General features: G+C 60.3%; 1 protein-coding gene across 2 annotated transcripts; it reads left to right on the top strand.

The window, feature by feature from the left end:
- The first annotated feature begins 3,226 nt into the window (after nucleotides 1-3,226).
- Nucleotides 3,227-22,852, top strand: ZNF316 (zinc finger protein 316). 2 transcript variants are annotated; one of them, XM_030796437.1, is made up of 9 exons: nucleotides 3,227-3,348; nucleotides 3,747-3,909; nucleotides 4,943-5,042; nucleotides 7,715-7,852; nucleotides 8,270-8,652; nucleotides 8,852-8,961; nucleotides 9,711-9,837; nucleotides 10,375-10,488; nucleotides 18,729-22,852. In XM_030796437.1, exons 5-9 carry the CDS (start codon nucleotides 8,298-8,300, stop codon nucleotides 21,044-21,046), a joined length of 3,024 nt encoding a protein of 1,007 aa, XP_030652297.1. In that variant the 5' UTR covers nucleotides 3,227-3,348; nucleotides 3,747-3,909; nucleotides 4,943-5,042; nucleotides 7,715-7,852; nucleotides 8,270-8,297; the 3' UTR covers nucleotides 21,047-22,852. The 2 variants fall into 2 exon arrangements, with proteins under 2 accessions (XP_030652297.1, XP_030652298.1); XM_030796438.1 differs by lacking the exon at nucleotides 3,227-3,348 and having other exon boundaries at nucleotides 3,519-3,909; nucleotides 4,728-5,042.
- The last annotated feature ends 355 nt before the right edge of the window (nucleotides 22,853-23,207 follow it).

Raw genomic sequence — 23,207 nt, 5'->3', positions numbered from 1 at the left:
TCCTTCCTCTCCTCTCCGTCTCCTCAGCCCCTCAGCAGTGCTGTTGGAGCAAGAAGCAAAAATCACTGGTAGGGCCCAGCGAGGTGGCTCACGCCTTTTCCTTTCCTAAAAAGTTAAGGGAAAGGAAGAAAAGGAAAGGAAGGAAGGGAAAGAAAGAAGGAAAGAAAGGAAAGGAAAAGGAAAATTATCTGTGGAAGAGGGAGAGGAAGAAATTGAGTCTTGGGTTAGGTATCAGGTGAGGACAGGCCAAGAGGAGATCTGAGGAGATGCTGGGATTATTCGGGGTCCCTGCCTGACAGGGTCGAGGGATCTAAGTCCAGGATGGAGCTGCTGACTCTGTTACACACCCTCCTCCTCTGGGATCCCGTGCTGTCCACATTACAGGTGGTTTTGGGCAACGGGCAGCACTGGGAAGTGACGGTGCAGGAGGGCAGGGTTGGGGTACTCTCTCCTCGCCACACTGTCCCTCCATAATCACAGTGCCCACAGTGGCCCCATCTTTATATCTCCACCTCCCTCCAGGCTTGACAACATCCTGCCCTTTCCTGCCCCTGCAGGGCTAAGGGTGGCAAAAGCCTGGTGCCTTCACATTCCAGCTGCTTCCCTTTACCTGGTGTATTAGTCCATTTTCATGCTGCTGTAAAGAACTACCCAAGACTGGGAAACTTATAAAGGAAAGAGGTTTAACTCACAGTGGCTCACGCCTGTAATCCCAGCACTTTGGGAGGCCAAGGTGGGCGGATCACAAGATCAGGAGTTTGAGACCAGCCTGACCAACATGGTGAAACCCCATCTCAACTAAAAATACAAAAATTAGCCAGGCGTGGTAGTGCACACCTGTAATCCCAGCTACTTGGGAGGCTGAGGCAGGAGAATCACTTGAACCTGGGAGGTGGACGTTGCAGTGAGCAGAGACTGTGCCACTGCACTCCAGCCTGGGCAACAGAGCATGAGACTCCATCTCAAACAAAAACAAAAACAAAAACAAAAACAAACCACCACCACCACCACCAAAAACTGACTCACAGTTCCGCATGACTGGGGAGGCCTCAGGAAACTTACAATCATGGTGGAAGGGGAAGCAAACACTTCCTTCTTCACATGATGGCAGGAAGGAGAAGTGTGGAGCAAAGGGGAAAAGCCCCTTACAAAACCATCAGATCTCATGAGAACTCACTAACATGAGAACAGCATGAGGCGAACTGCCCCCATGATTTAATTACCTCCCATCGGGTCCCTTCCACAACATGTGGGGATCATGAGAACTACAATTGAAGACGAGATTTCAGTGGGGACACAGCCAAACCACATCACCTGGCGACACTGCTTTTGGTCAATTGTTAGTTGTCCTACAGTCAGAGACCTTCCTGGGAACTGCCTGGGGGCAACTGCACCTTCCTACTGAACCTGACGGATCAGGTAGGGTGGGGAAGGGTCTAATCTAGGGATCGGGGGTTCTAAAAGATACCCACAGGAGAGTCAGGCAGTGTCATTCAGATGTGGGCCTGGAGGAAGGGGACAGGGAGTGGTGGGCACTGAGGACCATGGCCACGCTCAGTCCCACCCACAGAAGCTGGTTACTTCTCAGGCCCTACTGGCTGGTGCCCTGCAAACCAGGGGCCTTGTGTTGCCAGAACCTCTGATTTTTCAAATTTTATTTATTACTGGAGACGGGGTTTCAATCTGTTGCCCAGGCTGGAGTGGAGTGGTGCAATCATAGCTCACTGCAGCCTCGACCTCCTGGGCTCAAGCAATCCTCCTACCTTGTTTTCCCAAAGTGCTGGGATTACACGTGTGACCTGCCTCAGCCCCCCAGAGTGCTTAATTTATAGGTGTGAGACCCCGCATTAGAACCTGATTTTTCAATTTTATTTTTTAAACAAGAACGGGACTCCTTATTTTAAAATGTTATTATATTAACTTTAAGACATTTTAAAACACCAAGAGCCAAGCGACATCACTGTGAGGGTCTGATTCAAGGGGTTGGGGCTGCACCCCTCTGTGGGACTAAGGTTTGAGTCCTCCTCTATCTTATTATTATCATTTTGAGACAGTCTCACCTTGTTGCCCAGGCTGGAGTGCAGTGGTGTCATCTCGGCTCACTGCAACCTCTGCCTCCCGGCTTCAAACGATTCTCCTGCCTCAGCTTCCCGAGCAGCTGGGACTACAGGGGCGCGCTACCACGGCCGGCTAATTTTTGTATTTTTAGTAGAGATAGGGTTTCACCCACCATGTTAGCCAGGCTAGTGTCAAACTCCTGACCTCGCGATCCGCCCGCCAAGGCCTCCCAAAGTGCTAGGATTACAGACACCGCGCCTGGCCGAGTCCTCCTCTATCTCTTGCCCAGTCAGGCCTGGGGTCCCCACAGAAAAGCACCAAGAACAATGGTGCAGGCGGGCTGGGAGCTGGGGAAGGGGCCTGGGCCACACCATTCCAGCGGAAGACAGACTCTGGACTCCACCAATGCCAGAGCTCATCCTGACACCCCAGCTGCACCTCTTGGGAGCAGGTGCAGACAGGCTTGTGGGTGGGGGTCTGGGGGTGGCCGCTGAGCGCACCGAACCCTCCCTGGGTTCCTGGGGTCGCCTGTCACTTCTGCCCCCACAATGGCCATCCCCTCTGCCTGGACATCGCTTCCCTGCCCGTGACCCCATGTCCCTCCAAGTGCGGGCTCCACAACCCCAGTCTCCTCCTGCACTCAACCGCCACAGTCCACCCATAAGACGTTCACCCCGCCAGTCCCTCCTCCCTCTCCACCCACAAGACGTTCATCCCGCGCGGGCCCTGGGATCTGGTGGAGGTGTGGACACCTGGCCCCCTTCCCACCACAGGGGTCGCCTCCTCCCTCCACCGTCCTGGGGTCCCGGGCAGGCCCCGTGGAGGGGCGGAGGGGGCCCAGCGCGGGGCCTGGTCCTCAGCGGGCGCCCCGATGAACGAGGCCGGGCTGGGGTTCGGGGAAGGCGGTGGTGGCAGCGGCGGGACCTCAGGGTCCCCTCCGAGACCTGGCCGGGGTCTCCAGGAGCAGGGCGAGGTTGTGGGCGCCCCACGAGTGTCGAGGGCGCTCCTGTCCCATGCCCGCACGCCCCGTCCCCGCCCCGGCCCGAGGCCCAGCGAGACAAACCCCCGCAACCGGCGCTTCACCGCTCCGCGCCGCTGCCCCCGCGTGACCGGAAGTTCCTCCCCCCGCGGGCGCGGGCGGGGCGGGGCCGGCCGGCGGTACTTCCGGTGCCCACGCGCCGCCGTCGCGCAGCTCCCGGGCCGTCACTTTGTGTAGCGCGGGGCCCGCCGCCGGCCAGCAGGCCCCTGCCCCGGTGTCCGGCCCGCGGCTCGGCCAGCCCGGCCCGCGCGGTGAGTGGATCTCGCGGGGCTGGTGGGCGGCGGCGCGGGCGGCAGGTGCGGGCGGGCCGGGCTTGCGCTCGGGGGCGGCGGCGGCGGCGGGGCCGGGCTGGCCCTCGACGCCCGGCGCGGGGAGGCCGCGGGGAGGCGGCGGGGCCGGGGCCTGCGGGGTCAGAGCGGAACGCGGGTCGGGCCTTCCGCGGCAGCGCCCCCGCCTCCCGGACCTCCGTCCGGGCCTGCGCGTTGCCGACTCCTGGGGCCGGTCCAGGCAGGAGGCGGAGGGGGCAGGCCCGGGAGGCCACGCGTGACACCTCGGGGTGCCCGCCCACGCCTTCTCGGCCGTAGCGGCAGGGGCTGGGCCGCGGCCGCCTCCAGGACACACCCATCCAGGAGGGGCTGTCACCGTCTAGGTCTCTGCAGGAGGAGGAGGCTCCGGACGCCCCCTGGGGGGCGGGAGGCGCTCGGCCCGTCGCCCCAGGAGCCCGCTTTGTGACCTTGGGGGCCTTGTCTGGGCTTTCCCTCATCTGCAGAAGGAGCCCCGGTGGGCTGCTGGGCTGTTTCTGCTGCCGGCAGGTGGGTAGGGACACCCATCCCTGGGATTGGATGGGGTCTGGGCTGTCCCGCGTGGCAGCAGAGGTAGGAAAGGGGCTGGGCTTTGGTCGAGGACCCGATGGGCAAGAGGAAGTGCAGGTACCAGGAGGATCAGGTCCCCAGCTCTGCTTGTGTGGGGAGACCTTGGTGCTTGGTTTGGTTCAACAAGTGTGGGCAGGTCTGGGGAGCCGGGTGGGGTGGTGAGAGGGCTACCCTGGGGAACCTGAGATGGCCCCCGTGGGAATAACCTGCACCAGGAGCAAACCCAGGAAAGTAGGGGGATCCAGAATCCGAGGACAGACAGTGAGGGCTGTGGTGGTCCGGGAAGGAGGTCCTCCAGGAGGGCATGAAGACCTGAAGGGCTCTGAGGGCAGCGGGGGCCACCCAGAGGGAATGAAGGGGGCTTGACACAAGCACACCCCCACATCTCCCACTCTTGGAGTTGGGTTTCCCTGGCTTTGGAGCTTTTGTGAAGAGTTTCTATCAACTTTCAAGCTTTGCCTCTTCTTCCTGTCCTTGTCTCGCCGCCTTCTCCTCTTGGAAGATACCTTGTCACCTCCCATTCTAAATGTTGGCTGCAGCACCGTATCCTAGAGTGAAGGGCCCTAGTAGAAATGAGGGTTTGGGGCCAGGTGAGGTGGCTCACGCCTGTAATCCCAGCACTTTGGGAGGCCGAGGCGGGTGGATCACCTGAGGTCGGGAGTTTGAGAAATGAGGGTTTGGGATGACGTTGGTAAAGCCCCCTGTGGCCTCTGGTTTGGGATTGATGCTGATGAGGCCCCTTGTGGCCTCTGACCCAGAGTTGGATGCCGAGGGAGAAGTGAGCAGTGTTTACAGTGGACTGGCAGGCTGGCAAGAAGAGGGAAAGAGTGCAGGCCTGGGGGAGGCAGAGAGAACCCAGGGCGAGTTGCTGGAATCTAAACTCTGCCCGGACCACTGAGGTCCCTTTTTCAAACCATTCTGTTCTGAATCTCGGCTTGGGGACGATGTCTGGCTGTGCTTCTGACCTCTGTAGGAGCTGGTCCTCCACCTTCTCTGGTCATCTGTGGGTGGACTTCTTGGGAGAAAGAACTCAGTGTCCTCTTCGGAGGCAGAGACTCTCCACTGCTTCCGGGGTGAGTTCCAATTCGAAGAGTCCCCCCAACCCCCCACCTCCAGCAGTGGTCAGCCTGTTCTGGAACAGGACAGTAGGGCCAAAATGCTGAGTTTTAAAAATCCTGTGTCCATCACATTGGCTGGCGACTTTGGACATTCTTTTAGTATTTGAATGCTTCTTAAGTGCTGGTGTGAGGGGTATTCAGACATGAGCAAAGGGAGCTTCTGCCGCCCAGGAGCTGGCCGTACTCAGGGAGAGAGATGATAAGACAGTCTCATAAGTGTATTTTTAAGATGTGGTGAGTGCTGTGAGGGAAGAATTACAGGGAACTGTGTCACCCACTGGGGCCCAGGGGGCTGCCTCAGAAGACCACCCTGGAAAAGGGGAAGAGAGTTCCGGGGATGGGGAATAGCATACACACGGCCTGAGATGAGATGAACATGCAGCCACTTTATTCCAAAGCTGTGAAGTGTTCTTCTGTTGTGTCCTCATATATGGCAGCCTGGCTCTGGGAGTTTAAAGTTGCTGCTTCAGGTGGTGGCCAGGCAGGAGACAGCTCTACTGAGCTTGGCATGGCACCTAGGCCCAGCCTGAATCTGTGGCCTGAGGCTTGAAAGAGAAAAGCCCTCCTCTGGGCCTCAAGTGGGTGGCGGTTGGGAAACCGTTGCTGAGTGTACCCAGCACCCTGAGTGCTGGGCAAGGCCGCGTCCTCCTGGAGGTGGCTAGCATAACACACAGCACATGCATTTCAACACTTTGGGCATCTTCACATGCCAAAGAGCTGGGGACACTGAGAAGGCCGGCTTCTGGGAGAGGCTGGAGGTTGGGGTGACGCTCCCAGGCATAGTTCTGTGACTTGAGTCTTTGGGGGTCAGTGATTCTGAAACTAGAAGGGCTGGAGCCAGTCAGGGGGCACGTGTGACCTTTGGGACAGAGGTGGCTTCTGGATGCCTGTGTGTCCCAGCCCTTGACTTGGGTAGGCCTGTGTGAATGCTCAGAGCTTCCTGGCTATTAAAGTGTGGATTTTAAAGCAACTGCTCAAAGCAGTTCAGGAAATGAGTACACGCCACTGCTATGGTTTGGGTGTTTGTCCAGGTGTCGGGCTGTTCTCGCATTGCTGTAAAGAAATACCTGAGACTGGGTCATTTATAAAGAAGAGGTGAGATTGGCACATGGTTCTGCAGGCTGTACAGGAAGCATGATGCTGGCATCTGCTGGCTTCTAGGGGGCCTCAGGAAGCCTTTAATCATGGTGGACGGTGAGGGGGAGTAGGTATGTCACATGGCGAAAACAGGAACAAGCAAGAGAGAGTGAGTGGGGAAGCGCCACACACTGTTAAAGACGACCAGATGTCCTGTGAACTCATTACTCACTGTCTCCAAGGGGATGGCCCAAGATTCAGGAGGGACCCACCCCCATGATCCAGTCACCTCGCACCAGGCCTCGCCTCCAGCATTGGGGATTACGGTTCAGCGTGAGATCTGGGCGGGGACAAACATCCAGGCTCCATCAGTCCCCTTCCAGTCTCACGCTGAAGCGTGATGTCCAGTGCTGGAGGTGGGCCTGGTGGGAGGTGATTTCCAGTGTTGGAGGTGGGCCTGGTGGGAGGGGATTGGCTCATGGAGGCGGATCCCTCATGAATGGTCTAGCACCGTCCCCTTGGTGATAAGGGAGTTCTCAGCTCACAAGAGATCTGGTTGTTTTAAAAGAGTGTGGGGCTTCCTCCCTCTCTCTTGCTGCCCCTTTGCCTCCCTCCATGAGTGGCAGCTTCCTGAGGCCCTCCCCAGAAACAGATGCCGGCGCCATGTTGGTGCAGCCCGTTGAACTGTGAGTGAATGAAACCCTTTTTCTTTACCACTTAGCCTCAGGTATTCCTTCACAGCAATGCAGAAATGGCCTAACACAGCTGCCTAATTGATAGAGAAGTGATAGGTTACAGAGGGAGAGCTAATCACAGAGCAGCTTTCTCCTGTGTCCATAAGAACACCAGGTGTGGTGGTCTGGACTGTTCTTGTGAAGGCCACTCAGTCTTGTTTTAGGAGTTCTGTGGCAGACACTGTCCACTGCTTGAGCTGGATGAGCTAGGGTGGGCCCAGTGCTCTGTGTGGCCAAGTGGCCCGACATTCCAGGATGCTTCTGGGGCTCATGGCCTCACCCCCTGGATTCTGGGCTTGGCTCGCTTTGGAAATGGCCCTGTTCAGGCCAGAGACACTGATGGTGTGTGTCCTGGGTGATGGGCCCGGTCTCAGGTTTACACCCAGAAAGGAGCCACAGAAATGGACTTATCAGCGCTGTGACTCTGCTGTGCCCTTGGGACCCCCCAGGGGCTGGTGAAGGACACGCAGTGGGGAGGGGCGAGGCGTCCCAGGGCCAGCAGTTCCCATCCTGCTGTGTCCATGGCCCTGAACCCTGGACCCTGTGTTAGTGTGGCCGCCTCTCCCCTGCGCTTCTGGGCTGAGCTGTCACTGATGTCAGTGAGAGAGTAGGACACTGTAGCCTCTGGGGCTTTGGTAAGTCAGCCCTTAAGAGTCTCTGATCCCCAAACTTGAAATGTCACAGGCATTTCCTGTCCTCCTGATGGTCTGGCGATGAGCCGTGCATCCACCATGCACTGCACTTTTCACAGAGTGAGGGCTGAGGGCACATGAGGGTGATGCTGGCTCACAGCCCCCACTCTCCCATGTCCTGCAGGAAGGAGCCTGACCTGCCGGCTTCCTGGCACCTGTCTCTCCTCCCAGCCCTGTTGTGCCTTCCAAGTGCCTGCATCCTGTCTGTGCTGAGACCTCTTGGCGTTCCGTGCTGGCCTGGTTCATGTGTGTTGAGGACCAGGTAAGCGTCTCTGTCCTGTGTGTCAGGTGGGCTTTTCCTTCTGGCTAAACATGGGCCACCCTCGGGCTGTGTGATGCTTCCTTGTGGATAAAGACTGGGAGAAATGCCTGATTTACTCCAGGAAAGAGCAGCAGTTCACACCAGGCACGTAGTTCTTGGTGAAAAGGAGCTGAGACTGGCATCCCAGGGGTCACGCGGAGGGGCTCTTGGGGCAGCCTTTCTGGGTATAGAATGTCTTGGTGGTGCAGGGTAAGATCGTGGGAAGGCCTGGTCCTCCCTCATCTCCATTGCCTTCAACTACATAACAGGAGGAGTAAATCCTGCTCCCTGCGCCCCTGCCAGGCTGCGGGAGACGCTCTGAGTGGACCGTGTGGTGTGCTGAGAGCAGCCCGTCACTGGCGTCCATCTGCATTTCAGGCCACGCGGAGGCTCGCTCCCAGGGAGGATGGCAGCGCTCCACACAACTCCCGACTCCCCAGCTGCCCAGCTGGAGCGGGCAGAGGACGGGTCAGAGTGCGACCCTGACCAGGAGGAAGAGGAGGAGGAGGAGGAAAAGGGGGAAGAGGTGCAGGAGGTGGAAGAAGAGGAGGAGGAGATAGTGGTGGAAGAGGAGGAGGAGGGTGTGGCAGAGGTAGTGAAGGATGCACAGGTGGAGGAGGTGGCCGAGGTGGAGGTGGAGGCGGACATGGAGGAGGAGGATGTGAAGGAGGTGCTGGCAGAGGAGCAGTGTCCGGCGTTGGGGACCCAGGAGCGACTTAGCCGTGGTGGTGATGCCAAGTCCCCAGTTCTTCAGGAAAAGGGTAAGAAAAGCAGTCAGCCTTGGGGAGGAGATGAAGGGGGCTGAGGTGGGCCAGGCCAGGGACCTGGTCAGGCCAGGAGGGCTCTTGGGCTGACAGGGTGGAGCTGAAGCCCGGCTTTGCAATGAGGGTGTTGCCAGGGTTCCTGGCCCTGCAGGCTGGGGGCTCAGGGCAGCTGGTCCTAAGAGATCTCTCCCCACAGGCCTGCAGGCCTCCCGGGCTCCAGCCACTCCTAGGGATGAGGACCTGGAAGAGGAGGAAGAGGAGGAGGAGGATGAGGACGAGGATGATTTGCTGACGGCTGGGTCTCAGGTGAGCCGCCCTCTCTGTTTGGGGCTTGGGTAACCCGGGCAGGGTTTCCCCCGGGGCCTCGGCACCTGCTGTTTGGAGGCGTCTGTTGGCAGCGGCCACAGCACTGGAGTCCCCAGACTGGGCCCAGGCCCTGAGGTGGGAGGGGACACAGGAAGCGGCTGGGTGTCCAGCCCCAAGCCCGGGGGTGTGGTCCTGCTCTCCTGGGCGTTGGGTTGTCCTGATTGCTTTGGCTGCCACCCACTCAATGGCACTATGCACAGCGACTTCAGAGGCCTGGCTCTCCCCCAAGGCTGGCCGCTCCCCTCACCTGGAGTGCCTGTCACATGTCCAGGGTCTGGGTTCCTGCTGCCCAGTCAGGTCAGGCACCAGTGCCCATGCTCAGTTTAGTTGCTGCTGCTTGTCCACTCGGGAGTGGGCCCTCCATGGCTGACGTGGCCATTGCACTGGCTTGAGCCAGACTGCATGAAGAGGGGGACTGGGGGTGGGGCTCCTTGTCTGCCGGCCTCTGCTTGAGCCACAGCTCTGCCCTATGAGCTGGGTCGTTCACCGTCTTTGAGCTTGAGTCCCCATTCTCTGGCTGGGATCTGGTCCTTGCTTTCCAGGGCTGTGGCAAGGCCTGAAAGCCCTCAGTGCCATCTGGGCATCTGTGTCCCCTGACACCCATGCTGGAGGGCCTCAGTGGCCTCAATCTTCCGTGGCTCTTTGTAAGGGGCTCCCTCAGCCTCTCACCTGAGGCTCTGTTTCCCCAGGGGCTGGTGACGTTTGAAGATGTGGCTGTGTACTTCTCCCTGGAGGAGTGGGAAAGGCTGGAAGCAGACCAGCGGGGCCTCTACCAGGAAGTCATGCAGGAGAACTATGGGATTCTCGTGTCCTTGGGTAAGGACGGGACCTTTTGTCCCCAAGAGGCAGCCTGGTGTGGTGGCTGCCAGGGGTTTAGCTGTCTGACAGGGGGGCTTTTCAAATCCCAGGGTCTTTCCAAAGGTGGATACTGGGCCCAGCCCACCTCCCAGGGAAGCCCTAGGACCCCATGGCCTCTGGGTGGGGCGGGGGATGTCACTGGCCAGGCAGCAGCCTGAGCCAGGTGACACATCTGTGGAGGCAGTCTGGCTCTGGTGTCTGCAGCATGGCCCCTGAAGCCTCCAGGGGTGAGGAGGAAGGAGAGGGAGGAGGAGGGTTGTGGGCATCTTACAGGTGAAGGTATTGTGAGGGCTTGATGGGAGGGGAGAGCAGGGGAGGACAGGGGAAGGTTCAGAGGGAAGGGACCGCCTGGACCCTCTGGAGCAGGGAGGGTTGGGGAGGGCTGGTGCTGGGAAGATGGAGGTGGAGGGGCACTGAGCGGTGGCGCAGCAGGGGCTGTAGGGCAGCGGAGGGCCCACAGGAGCCGCCTGCAGCCGTTGTCTGTTCTCCTGGCAGGATACCCAATTCCCAAGCCCGATCTGATCTTCCGGCTGGAACAAGGGGAAGAACCTTGGGTCCCAGATAGCCCCCGACCTGAGGAAGGAGACATCGTCACTGGCGTCTACACAGGTGAGCGCAGATGGAATTTCGTGGTTTGTGCCGATAGCTTCTCGGAGCTGTTGTCAAACTTTGGCCTTCACTGCGCTCTCTGCAGACCTGGTACCTGGTGCCTCTGACTGCGCCTCTGCCTTTGCTGCCTGGCTCCTAGTGGTTCAAGTTCCAGAGAGGTCTGAGGGCTGTAAGGTCCTTAGAGAACCTGGAGGCTCCTCTTGGGAACCTTTAAAAATGATCCCCTGCCCCGCGTTGGAGCCTGTGAATTTCTTTGCATGTGAGAGGCCAGCTGTCAGGTGGTCGGCTGAGCCAGGGCAGGCCCAGGAGCCCAGCACGCCATCACAGAGGCCTTTCTGATGGCACAGCACTAGCCGGTCCTCCTGCTTCTCTGCCCACTTGGCCATGTCTGGGAAAAGGCTCCCCACAGTCTCCCTTGCTCTCCCTGGAGCACTATGGGCAGGACTCTGACTGGGGTGGGCAGTTTGGGGGCATTCCGGAGAGGAGGTTTTGGACTGATGGGTGCAGAAGGCGTTCAGGGTGGTGAATTTCCCTGGAAGCCTCAGGCCCAGCTCTGGCTATGCTCCTTCAACTCTAAGGCCCCCTTTATTCATCTGAAGAAATTGAACTCAACTCAGGTTCCCACTGGGGGATGCCACATTGTCAGTTGTGTGGAGGTCCTTCGTGGTGTCTGAGGGGCTCCTAGCATCAGAGAGCTCTGCAGAGGCCCCTGCCCGACAGGTGTCTGGTTTGGGGCTAGGTGATGCCAGTCAGGAGGGGCAATGGGTAGATTTGGAGCACCTCATAGATGTGTTTTCAGATGAAAATACAAGCTGGGTGTGGTGGCTCATGCCTATAATCCCAGCACTTTGGGAGACTGAGGTGGACAGATCACTCGAGGTCAGGAGTTCGTGACCAGCCTGACCAACATGGCAAAACCCCGTCTCTACTAGAAATACAAAAATTAGCTGGGCATGGTGGTGTGTGCCTGTAGTCCCAGCTACTCGGGAGGCCGTGGCAGGAGAATGGCCTGAACCCGGGAGGCAGAGGTTGTAGTGAGCCGAGATTGCACCACTGCACTCCAGCCTGGGTGACAAAGTGAGACTCTGTCTCAAAAACTAAAAAAGAAATAAAAAAAAAAATAGGCTAGGCGCGGTGTCTCATGCCTGTAATCCCAGCACTTTGGGAGGCCGAGGTGGGCAGATCACAAGGTCAGGAGTTCAAGACCAGTCTGCGCAATATGGTGAAACCCCATCTCTACTAAAAATACAAAAATTAGCTTGGCGTGGTGGTGTGTGCCTGTAGTCCCAACTACTTGGGAGGCTGAGGCAGAAGAATCACTTGAACCCGGGAGGTGGAGGTTGCAGTGGGCCAAGATTGCGCCACTGCATTGCAGCCTGGGCGACAGAGTGAGACGCCATCTCAAAACAAACAAACGAAAACCATCAGATCTCATGAGAACTCCCTCACTATCACAAGAACAGCATGGGGGAAACGGCCCCCATGATCTGATCACCTCCCACCAGGTCCCTCCCTTGACAAGACACATGGGGATTACAATTGGAGATAAGGTTTGGGTGGGGACACAGAGCTGAACTATCACTGAGGCCTGCCAGTCCCTCCTCTGTGTCATTGTAGGAGGCCCTTCCTGCTGCCATTCTCCAGACACTCGGAGACCCTCTTGGAATATTCCCCAGGCTTCAGTCAGGAGGGCTCTGGTTGGCAAGAAAGATCACTGCTGCCCCCAGGACGAGTCTGGGATGTGGGTGACGCTCTCAGGAAGAGAAGGGGACACAGGCCTGCGGGGCCCGTCCCTCAGCGTGTGGTCTACTTGTGCTCCTGTTCTCTGTGCCTCTTGGAGGGTTAGGGGTAGAGCCTTGTGCAGGCTTGAGCCTGAGTGGTTCCCTTTCAGTCCAGGTGACAGTACCCTTGTGGCCTGTGCACCTGGCTGTGGTTTGAGAGCTACCTGAGGGGCTGGCTGGGCTAGTGCCTCCTGCGTCCCCTGTGGATGGTCGTCGTGTTGGGGCTGGCAGGCCTGGGATGCTCCCGGCCTTGAGTGAGTGTGTAAAGTCAGCCTCTGAAATGTGATCCATAGCCTGTGTACTGAGTGGCTACCCTCTCCTGATGCTCCCCGCCTCCCCCAGTGCTCCCTGCCTCCCCTAGTGCTCCCTGCCTCCCCTGCATTCATTTCTGGTCGGCTGAGCTGGTTGAGATCGCTGGGGCAGGACAGAGGCTGACTGTGCCCAGGCTGACAGTTTGTTTCTAGACTGGAGTCTTGCAAGAGCCAAGTATGTCCCTGTCTTGGGCTCCTTGATCAGTTGGGCCACATATGACATCTGGGCTCTGGCACTGCTCTCATCAGGACCCACCCCTCCTGAGGGCTGCTGAAGCCCCCACCTGCGCTTCAGCCATGCTCCAGCCCCTCCCCTGCCCTGCCTTTTTCCTTACCTGGCTTAGATCCCTGCCCTGGTTGAACCCTGTTTTCTGCCGGCTCTGGTCTGCACTAGAGCAAGAATGTGCCTGGAGAAAATTGTGGCTGTGGGTGCCTGCAGGCCTCACGTGGCTGCCAGTGGCCTTGGCCTGGTGGGCTAGCCCTGTACTTGTGGGACTGCCTTTCCACCCTCCGAGATGGACCCCCTCAGCCACTGCAGACTGGCCCTTCTGAGGTCACCTGCCCCAGTGAGGGGCAGGCCCAGTGCCTGTCCTCAGAGGAGGCCCCTCCTTACAGACCTGGCAGCCTGGCCAGGGCCATGCAGCTGGTTCAGATGCCAGTGCAGAAGCTGTGCCCGAGAGCCCCGCCTCCCCCAAGCACCAATGTGTGGGGCCAGTGCCACCCTCATCTCCCTGACAGTTTGCAGAAGGGAGCGCTGCTAATGCCTATGAACTTGGGCGTGTCACCCTTGTCCACCTCCTCCCTTTGCGACTGTCCCCCGTGAGGGAAGATCTCCCTAAGGCCATCTGGAGTTTGTGTCTGGATGGAGAAAGTTGCACTGGCCGAGTGAGGGGAGGGAGCAGGTGTTGGTTTCACTTGGAACTGACTTCCACAGCCTGCACTCCAGGCCAGTCCCCAGCAGATGGGTTGTCAGAGGGAGAGAAGCGGCGCTGTTCAGTCAGTCCACTCCGGGGACTCACCGTGGGGCCCAGGTCAGGTTGGGCCTGGAGAGCAGGTTCCAGACTCCGAGATGGGCAGAGGTTGCCCAGGGGTGGGAGTTGTAGGTGGTGGCGGCCTGGTGCCATGGGTGATGTGTGTGGGCTACACTGAGCAGCATCCCTGGGTGATGTGAGATGTGTGTGGGGTCCCATGACAGGTTGGGACCGTGTCTTCTGGGTCAGGCATGTGGCTGTGGGGCCACTGTCTTCCCCACAGCTGCTGTGATTAGTGTCCTACATAAGACCCCCACCCTGTGCACAGGGCAGGGCACTTACCAGATGTGTTCCGGGGGCTGTGCTGCTGGGGACATTGGTTGGCCCCTGGGATTACCACTGCCTCCCACACAGTTAAATCAGGGCCTGGGGACAGAAGCTGGAGAGCCTGCAGTTGTGTTGGTGGGATTCTGGGTAAATGCCCGGCTTTGGTGATGCCGATGACCACCCTCCCAGGTTTAGGGACCTTTGTGCATCCAGGGCCTCCCTGAGGGCCTTGGCACTGCACCAGCCACTGGTGAGCAGGAGGGCACTAGTGTGGGCTGGAGGGTGCCCTGCCCCTCCTGTCCAGTCCAAGAGGCAGCCTGCCCCCGGGGCACAGGGCTGGCCAGGCGCCTATCTAGGATTAGGGACTGTGGCCCAGCCTCAAGAGGAAAGGCCTTGGTGGGGATCTGTGGCCACCAGGGCCTGATGGCAGGAAAGGAGTATCACCTGACATTTGGGGGACAACTTGAGCGATGACTAACAGAAAGCATGGGATGGACAGCAGGGGGCCTCGGCATCTGCAGGGACCTGTGGTGGCAGCAGCGCCACCTGACCCCGGGAGCAGTGGAGGTGCTTCTGCAGCCGCATCGCAGGTGTTTACGGATGTGCATTTCATCCTTGCAACAGTCCCACCAAGTGGATTGTAGGTGCTGTTATCAACCCATTTTACAGATGGGGAAACTCAGATTTAAGGCCTTGCCCAAGGTCCCATGGCCAGTGCGTCATGGGAGTGGAATTCACACGCAGGTAGAGCCTGGACCCCCCAGCTGCCTTTTGAAGTGAAGCCAAGGGAGAGATGGTGTAGCATCCCGGCCTGGCCCCTGCCGTCCTGGTGGAACTGAGCAGATGTGAGGCTTCAGCCTGCAGGAGAGTTGCTGTGGGCACAGTGGAGTAGTGAGCCCTTGAGGAACATCTCAGCATTCAGGTTTGAAGGAGAAGCCTCTAAAGACGCCACTCATGCTAAGGAGCAGCTGTGTCTGGTGCTGGCGCCTGTGGAGGGAGTGGGGGGAGATCATTCCTGTGACAGCCCCAGCACCAGCCCTGAGGCCTTTGATTCATTCCCTTGGCACCCAACGTGCTGTGGTGGTCTCCCTCTCCATCAGCTCCTGTCACCTGCCGCTGGATGGGGGGGTCTTAGTGTTCCCAGTTCAGGACACGGACTGTGAAGATTCTTGTGGCCACACTCTGGAAGCTTCTCCCTCCCTAGACAGCTGACTTTGAGCCTCTGATCGGCCTCTGCTTTTTATCACTGAGCCCTTGTGGTCCCTCTTCCGGAAGCCTAGCTGAATGTTGCTAGGTCAGAGTCCTTAGGCCTAAATGTGAGGTGCAGGGGAGAGGGACCATCAGCCCCAGGTTCTCCTCTCCTCCGCTGTCCCCTGGTTTCTGGAGGAAGCAGGTGTGTTGGGTACCCTGGGCTGCTGTTGCATGGTTCCTGCCCCAGTGCCCTCCAGCTGTTGAGAAACATGCACCAGCCCCTCCTAGTCAGCCTCCTGTTGCCCCGGCTTGGGTCTGATGAGTTGAGCTGTGATGAGGCCTCACTTAGATCTGGAAAAGGGCTTTGGATCTGAGAGCCAGCAAACGCCCTCAGGGCCTTGTCCCTAGAGCCCTGTTGGCTGAACACCCTCACTCAAGGATGTTCCCATCCACTTCAACAGAGCCTGGCCTGGGGCAGGCTGGTCTCCCTCTGGGACCCTTCCCAGGGGCCCTGCTACTTCCTGGGACCTCCCATCAGAGTGCAGCCAGCTCAGACTTCCCAGGGACTTGGATGCCCTTCCCCTCCTGCACTTGGTGTCAGTGGTGGCCTGTCACCGTGCCATATGCTGGAGTGTGGCCCACCCTTGTCCCAGTTGTTGGGACAGGTGGCCATGCCAGCTCCAGAGCTGGTGGGGGGTGCCCTCTCTACAGAGCCCACTGGGATGGGGGCTCCCTGCCTACCTCCCCACGTGAGAGGATTCCCTGCTGTGCTCAGGATCAAGGGAGAGGTGATGAGAGGAGCCTCCCAGCTCTGGGCAGCTGAGTCTTCCGTGGGCAAGGCCGCACTTGGCCTGGGAGTCCAGTTCTTTGAGGCTTATTATCCAATAAATGCTCGCTGAGTCTTGGCTGTTTCCTGAGGTACCGATGCACCCCGCTACAAAATCATAGTTGTTCCTAGGCTTGAACCTTCACTGTTTGGAGGGGTCTCTAAACCCAAGACCTGCATCAGAGCCTGAGGGTCAGATCCTTTCGAGCTCTCTGCCAGCCTCCCTACCCTGTAGGGTTGGGGCGTAGGGCTGGGGTGCAGCAGCCTTCCCGGACCTGGGGAGTGTTGCTGCCAGTCGGGGAAGGGTGGCCACTGATGGGGACGGGACTTTTCTTTGCTGCTTTGTGCACGGAGTGGCTGTGGGTGGCAGTTCGAGGTAGACTCAACTTAGTGACAAGAACCTTTTTATTTTAAGCTTACGTTTACTGTGATAGTAAACCAAGAAAGTATCATGAAATGTGAAAGATGAAGTAACCCGTTTTCTGACCCTTTTCTATGATGCCTGTTTTTTCACAGTGAAGCCAGGCCTGTGTGGGTCTGTGTTTTCCTGCGGCTCTAGGTCCCCATATGGAATGCATGTGGGACGAGACAGTGTCAAGGCCATGCAGCCTGGCGGGGGCCAGCGTGCGACAATGAGGGGCCACCTGAGGCCTACTGGGACCTCCTGGGCTCCGACTTTCCCCCTAGGGCAGCACTCAGTGGTCCAGGCTTATCCAGCTAGGTGACAGCTGAAATGGGCCAGTGCCTTGGCAGGGGACCCAGCTAGGGTGAGGAGGAGATTCCCACACCAGCTGTGGGAGCTGGAACCTTCCAGATGCTGAGACTGTGGGGTGGACACCAGGCAGGGTCCATGAAGGTGCCTTGGAGCATCTGGGGCTGCAGGCCAGGTGTCATCCCTGTGTTCCCTGTGACTTAGTGCCTGCTTCATTAGACACCAGTTCCCTCTTGGGTGTGTCACCGTGTGTTAGGTGTATAAGCAATCAACAGGAGCGCCACTGAGCCAGCTCTATCTACATGTTGTTCGCTGCCTGCACAGGTGCCTTGGAGGGCCGAAGGGAGAGGGCAGGGGTGAAGCTTGGTGGGAGAGGGGCAGAATGGGGGAAGCTGAGCAAAGCTTAGAGCTGACAGGCCGGGCGTGGTGGCTCACACCTGTAATCCCAGCACTTTGGAAGGCCGAAGCAGGTGGATCACCTGAGGTCAGGAGTTCGAGACCAGCTTGGTCAACATGGTGAAACCCCATTTCTATTAAAAATACAAAAAAGGTGGCCAGGCGCGGTGACTGACGCCTGTAATCCCAGCACTTTGGGAGGCTGAGGCGGGCAGATCACAAGGTCAGGAGTTCAAGACCAGCCTGGCCAATATGGTGAAACCCTGTCTCTACCAAAAATATAAAAATTAGCTGGGCGTGGTGGTGGGCACCTGTAGTCCTAGCTACTCGGGAGGCTGAGGCAGGAGAATCACTTGAACCTGGGAGGTGGAGGTTGCAGTGAGCCTAGACCATGCGACTGCACTCCAGCCTGGGCAACAGAGCAAGACTCCGTCTCAAAAAACAAAAAAAACGGCCGGGCACGGTGGCTCACCCCCGTAATCCCAGCACTTTGGGAGGCCTAGGCGGGCGGATCACCTGAGGTCAGGAGTTTGAGACCAGCCTGACCAACATTGAGAAACCCCATCTCTACTAAAATAATAATAATAATCATCATCATCATCATCTGGGCGTGGTGGCGCATGCCTGTAATCCCAGTTACTCGGGAGACTGAGGCAGGAGAATTGCTCGAACCCGGGAGGTGGAGGTTGCGGTGGGCCGAGATTCCACAATTGCACTCCAGCCTGGGCAACAAGAGCTCAATTCCGTATCAAAAAACAAAACAAAATTTAAAAAAAGGCTGGGCACGGTGGGTCACGCCTGTAATCCCAGCACTTTGGGAAGCCGAGGTGGGCAGATCACCTGAGGTCAGGAGTTCGAGACCAGCCTGGCCAACATGGCAAAACCCCGTCTCTACTAAAAATACAAAAATTAGCCAGCTGCAGTGGTTTGCGCCTGTAATCCCAGCTACTAGGGAGACTGAGGCAGAAGAATTGCTTGAACCTGGGAGGTGGAGGTTGCAGTGAGCTTTTAAAAAAAAAAAAAGCCCGGCGTGGTGGCCTGAGCCCATAATCCCAGCTACTTGGGAGGCTGAGGTGGGAGAATTGCTTGAACCCAGGAGGCAGAGGTTGCAGTAAGCCAAGATCGAGCCACTGCACTCCAGCCTGGGTGACAGAGCGAGACTCCCATCTCAAAGCAAAAACAAAAACAAAAACACAACAAAAAGCTTAGAGCTGACAAAGGCAGGTCTTCTGTGGACAGGGCCGCCGGCTGAGCTGTCTTCCAGGAAGACCAGGTAGGCGGAGTTCTCCAGGAGCTTTGGGGAAAACTGCCCCAGCGTCTCCACCTGGTTTTCTCAGCACAGGATCCCTGCTTGGGTTTAACCTTCGGTCGCACCCCTTCCTAGAGTTTGATCCGTTCCTCAGCAGGTGGCAAGCCCTGGAGGGAGCCGGCTGCCTGGAAGAGATGTTGGACGGGAGCCCTGGCTTTCTTGGGAGGGGCAGTTTCATGTGCTGAGTGTCCCCAGGTTCCTAGCTGTGGGCGGCGGCTTTCCTGCCCTGCGGCTGTTCAGGACTGGCAGTGGGACATGGGCAACCTCTCACTTGGTGAAAGGAGGTGCCCCGTCCGACTGAAGGAAGGTCCTGCTGGTGGCGTCTCGAAGCCCTGATTTCTCGGGACAGGAACCTGCCAGAGGCTCCTGTCAAGTTCACTTACCTCTCTCTTCTGGCCTGCCTTTGTCGCCTGCAGGAGCCTGGTTCTGGACGGATGACATAGAGGACCACGAGGAGGAAGACGACGAAGACTTCCTGGCAGAGGTGGCCGAGGAGGAGAACGAGCCCCCAGGGCTCTGGTCGGCGGCCTACGGCGTGGGGGACGTGCCTGGGACGTGGGGGCCCGACGACTCGGATTCGGCGCAGACTCCAGAGGGGTGGGGGCCCGACCCAGGCGGCCTGGGGGTCCTGGCTGACGGCTCTGAAGCGAAGCCTTTCCTGCCCGGCCGGGAGCCGGGTGCGAACCTGCTGTCGCCCTGGGCGTTCCCCGCCGCAGTGGCCCCGCCAGCCGGGCGGCCGGAGACCACGTGCGACGTGTGCGGCAAGGTCTTCCCGCACCGCTCGCGGCTGGCCAAGCACCAGCGCTACCACGCGGCCGTCAAGCCCTTCGGCTGCGAGGAGTGCGGCAAGGGCTTCGTGTATCGCTCGCACTTGGCCATCCACCAGCGCACGCACACCGGCGAGAAGCCCTTCCCGTGCCCGGACTGCGGCAAGCGCTTCGTCTATAAGTCGCACCTGGTTACGCACCGACGCATCCATACTGGCGAGCGGCCCTACCGCTGCGCCTTCTGCGGCGCGGGCTTCGGGCGCCGCTCCTACCTGGTCACGCACCAGCGCACGCACACGGGCGAGCGGCCCTACCCGTGTCCGCACTGCGGCCGCAGCTTCAGCCAGAGCTCGGCGCTGGCACGGCACCAGGCGGTGCACACGGCCGACCGACCGCACTGCTGCCCCGACTGCGGCCAGGCCTTCCGTCTGCGCGCCGACTTCCAGCGCCACCGACGCGGCGGGGGCTGCGCGGAGCCGGGTGGTGACGGCCCCCGGCAGGAGCCCGGCGAGACGGCGGCCGCCGCGGGGCCCGAGGACACTGACCCTGGGCCAGAGGGGCCGGAGGGACCTGAAATTGGCGAGGCGGACAGAGAGGCGGAGGCTGCGGCCGAGGAGAGAGAGGAGGCGGCAGTGGCGGCGCCCACCCCCAGCGGCAAGGTGGACCCCGCGCCGGACCGGCGCTTCCTGGAGCTGGGCAATGGCCTGGGGGAGGGCGAAGGCCCCTCCTCCCACCCGCTGGGCTTCCACTTCCCCGTGCACCCCAAGTCCTGGCTGCACCCGGACAGCTTCCCGATCCTGGGCCTGCCCGACTTCCGAGAGCGGCTGCCGGTCGACGGGCGCCCGCTCCCGGCGCCCCTGGGGGGCCCGCTCTCCCTGGTGGAGGGCACCGGGCTGGCCTGCGACCCTTTCGGCGGCGGCGGGGCCGGGGGCGGCGGAGGCGGCCTGCGCGCGTTCGGGCCCGCCATCGGGGGTCTGCTGGCGGAGCCCGCGCCGGCCGCGCTGGCGGAGGAGGAGAGCCCGTGGATCTGCTCGGACTGCGGCAAGACGTTTGGGCGCCGGGCCGCGCTGGCCAAGCACCAGCGCTACCACGCGGGCGAGCGGCCGCACCGCTGCGCCGACTGCGGCAAGAGCTTCGTGTACGGCTCGCACCTGGCGCGCCACCGGCGCACGCACACCGGCGAGCGGCCCTTCCCGTGCCCCGAGTGCGGCGCGCGCTTCGCCCGCGGCTCGCACTTGGCGGCGCACGTGCGCGGCCACACGGGCGAGAAGCCGTTCGTGTGCGGCGTGTGCGGCGCGGGGTTCAGCCGTCGCGCGCACCTGACGGCGCACGGGCGCGCGCACACCGGGGAGCGGCCCTACGCGTGCGGAGAGTGCGGCCGGCGCTTCGGGCAGAGCGCGGCGTTGACGCGGCACCAGTGGGCTCACGCCGAGGAGAAGCCGCACCGCTGCCCCGACTGCGGCAAGGGCTTCGGCCACAGCTCGGACTTCAAGCGGCATCGGCGCACGCACACGGGCGAGAAGCCCTTCCGCTGCGCCGACTGCGGTCGCGGCTTCGCGCAGCGCTCCAACCTGGCCAAGCACCGGCGCGGCCACACGGGCGAACGCCCCTTCCCGTGCCCTGAGTGCGGCAAGCGCTTTTCGCAGCGCTCGGTGCTGGTCACGCACCAGCGCACACATACGGGCGAGCGGCCCTACGCCTGCGCCAACTGTGGCCGCCGCTTCTCGCAGAGCTCGCACTTGCTCACCCACATGAAGACGCACCGCGGAGCCACCGCAGCGCCGGGCTCGGGTTCGGCCCCAGCCCCCGCGCCCAAGCCCGAGGCGGCCGCCAAGGGGCCGTCCAGCGCCGGCCCGGGGGAGCGCGGCAGCGCCCTGCTGGAGTTCGCGGGCGGCACAAGCTTCGGCTCCGAGCACCAGGCCGCGTTCGCCGGGCCCTCGGGCACCTACCGAGAGGGCGTCCTGTGAGGGGCCCGGGGCCGACGGCAGCGCAGCCTGCAGGGCCACCGGCCTCTCCCCTGGACGGCCGGCCCCCCGCTCCTCGGGCCCCGGGAGGCTGAGGGTCCCAGTCCTGGGTGCGGTGCCTTCCCTCAGCCCCCGCTCTGCGGCCCCGGGTCTCCTGCCCGCCGGGTCCGTGAGCTCAGCTGGAGACGTGGGGGAGCTCTGGGGCGAAGAGCAGCGCGGAGGCAGCGAGGCCGGGACGTCACCCCCACGGAGACTGCGATATCCCCTGGATGGGCCCGGGCTGTGAAGCAGGGCGGTAGTTGGCGGGCGATGCTATTTATTTCACTCGGATTCCGACTTGGGTGGCCTGGGGAGCAAGGGACTTGTGCGTTTGCAACCGGGTGTGGCGGCGAGGGAGGGGAAAGCCCTTGCGCCACGGGAGGGTGGGCCGGGCCACCCAGGTGGGCCAGCGGGATGCCTGGGAGGCCGGTGGGTTTGGCTGACCACTTTTTCCCGTTCCTCAGTGGGAGACTTGGGGTCTCTCGGTCATCCGAGTCTGTCCCGAAGGTTTAACTGCGCGCGGCGAGGGGAGGCCTTGTAGGTTTCCAAAGGGCAGAGCTCCAGTGGGAAAACTTGAAACTTGTCGTCTGCGGATATTTATTTCCACCTCTCGTATGGCCTGAAGAATCTAGGAGAAAAAGCCAGATACCAAACTTACGGCCAGGCAGACGGGTCGCGGGTGTTGACAGGGTTCTGAGGGAGTTTGAAGCCTTATTCTCGAGCCGCCTTCTCTCCTCTCCCCACACGTGCACCGAGGTCACCTCGGCGCCCGCCGCACCGGTTCGGTTTTGGTCTCTGCTTGTCCTCTCAGTCCTTTGGTACTTTCGCCTCCCTCAGCCGGAGGTGGCAGACATCTACGGGCGCCCAAGACCCTCACAGCCCTGAGCCCCAGCTTTCACTTCCCTGGGCTGCCCTTCTCCGGGAGCAGGCAGACGCCCCGTTCTCGGAGCCTAACGCTCACTCAGAGCGACTGAGGTTGGTCGAAGGATCTTTCCCCACATCCCATAGTCAGGGCCCTAGGACACCCGCAGGTCCTTTTAACTCTGCTTCTGTCATTACACTAGAACAAGTAGTGTTTCTGTTTAGAGTCCCATTTCACAAATTGGTTAGTGGAGGCACCCGTGGCCTGGCAGCTTGCACAGTGGCTGTCCACCTCAGGGGGCGGGTGTGGACCTGAGCCGTGGCTCAGTGACAAACCAGGCACCCAACTATGCAAGGCCCCTGCCTGGTGGGCGCCCCACCCTCCGGACTGGGCCCATGGAAGCCACTGGGCAGGCAGCTGGGGTGTAGTTTATGTGAAGCCCCCTTCCCCTCCTGCTTTTGGGGCCACTGTGAATGGGGCCAGGAAACGGATTTTTGGTGCAGCTGCATTCCCTTATAGACCTAGTTCCCTCCACGTTAGTGTAGACATGGCCTTGGGGGCTGAGCGCAGCAGCCAGGCTGCCGGGGCTGGGGGCGGGTAGGAGGCACAGTAGTTGGTGGGTGGGAAGAGGGCCTGGGTGAGGTTGCGGGGCGGGGTGGTGAGGAGAGTAGGGGTCCCAGGGAGGCATCGGGGTGCTGGGTAATGGCCTCGGCCCTGGGTTTCTCCTCTCCCTGCGGGACAGGAGCCTCAGAAAGGGCCAAGGGCAGGTGGGCTTGGGGGGCTGTGGGAATCTCAGCTCTAGCCCCGTATGGCCAGGATCTGCTGTCCCCGTCCCTCCTGGGCCCCAGCAGCTGTCCTGCAGCCGTCGGCAGGAGGGCCTGGCTTTAATAAAGACTGGACAAACTGAGCTTCTGACTGGACTCCATGCTGTCGCCACTCCTCGGAACCTGTCAGGGAGGCTCTGCGCGGCCTCAGGTCCAACTTGTTTCTGCAAACATTTTTTAAAAGATTTTCTCTTTTAAGAAATTAGAATGGGTCCTAGGATGGCCCATGAGGAGTTGGCCCTAGGCCAGTGTGGCCCCGTGCTGCCCATGCCCACCGTCTTCCTTGGTGGCCCCCACGCTGCCCCACACTTGATGTAGTGCAAACACCTGTCTTGGGGCATTACTGTTTGTGAAGATGTTGGCCAGGCTTCCAGAGGCCAGAGCGAGGGGCCAGGTACCCTTCGTGGTGGTCCAAACACATTCCCAGTCCTTTCCTCAG

Source organism: Nomascus leucogenys, chromosome 17, assembly GCF_006542625.1.
Source record: "Nomascus leucogenys isolate Asia chromosome 17, Asia_NLE_v1, whole genome shotgun sequence".
NCBI classification, from domain to species: domain Eukaryota; kingdom Metazoa; phylum Chordata; class Mammalia; order Primates; family Hylobatidae; genus Nomascus; species Nomascus leucogenys.
This window is presented reverse-complemented; position numbering and strand designations above follow the sequence as displayed.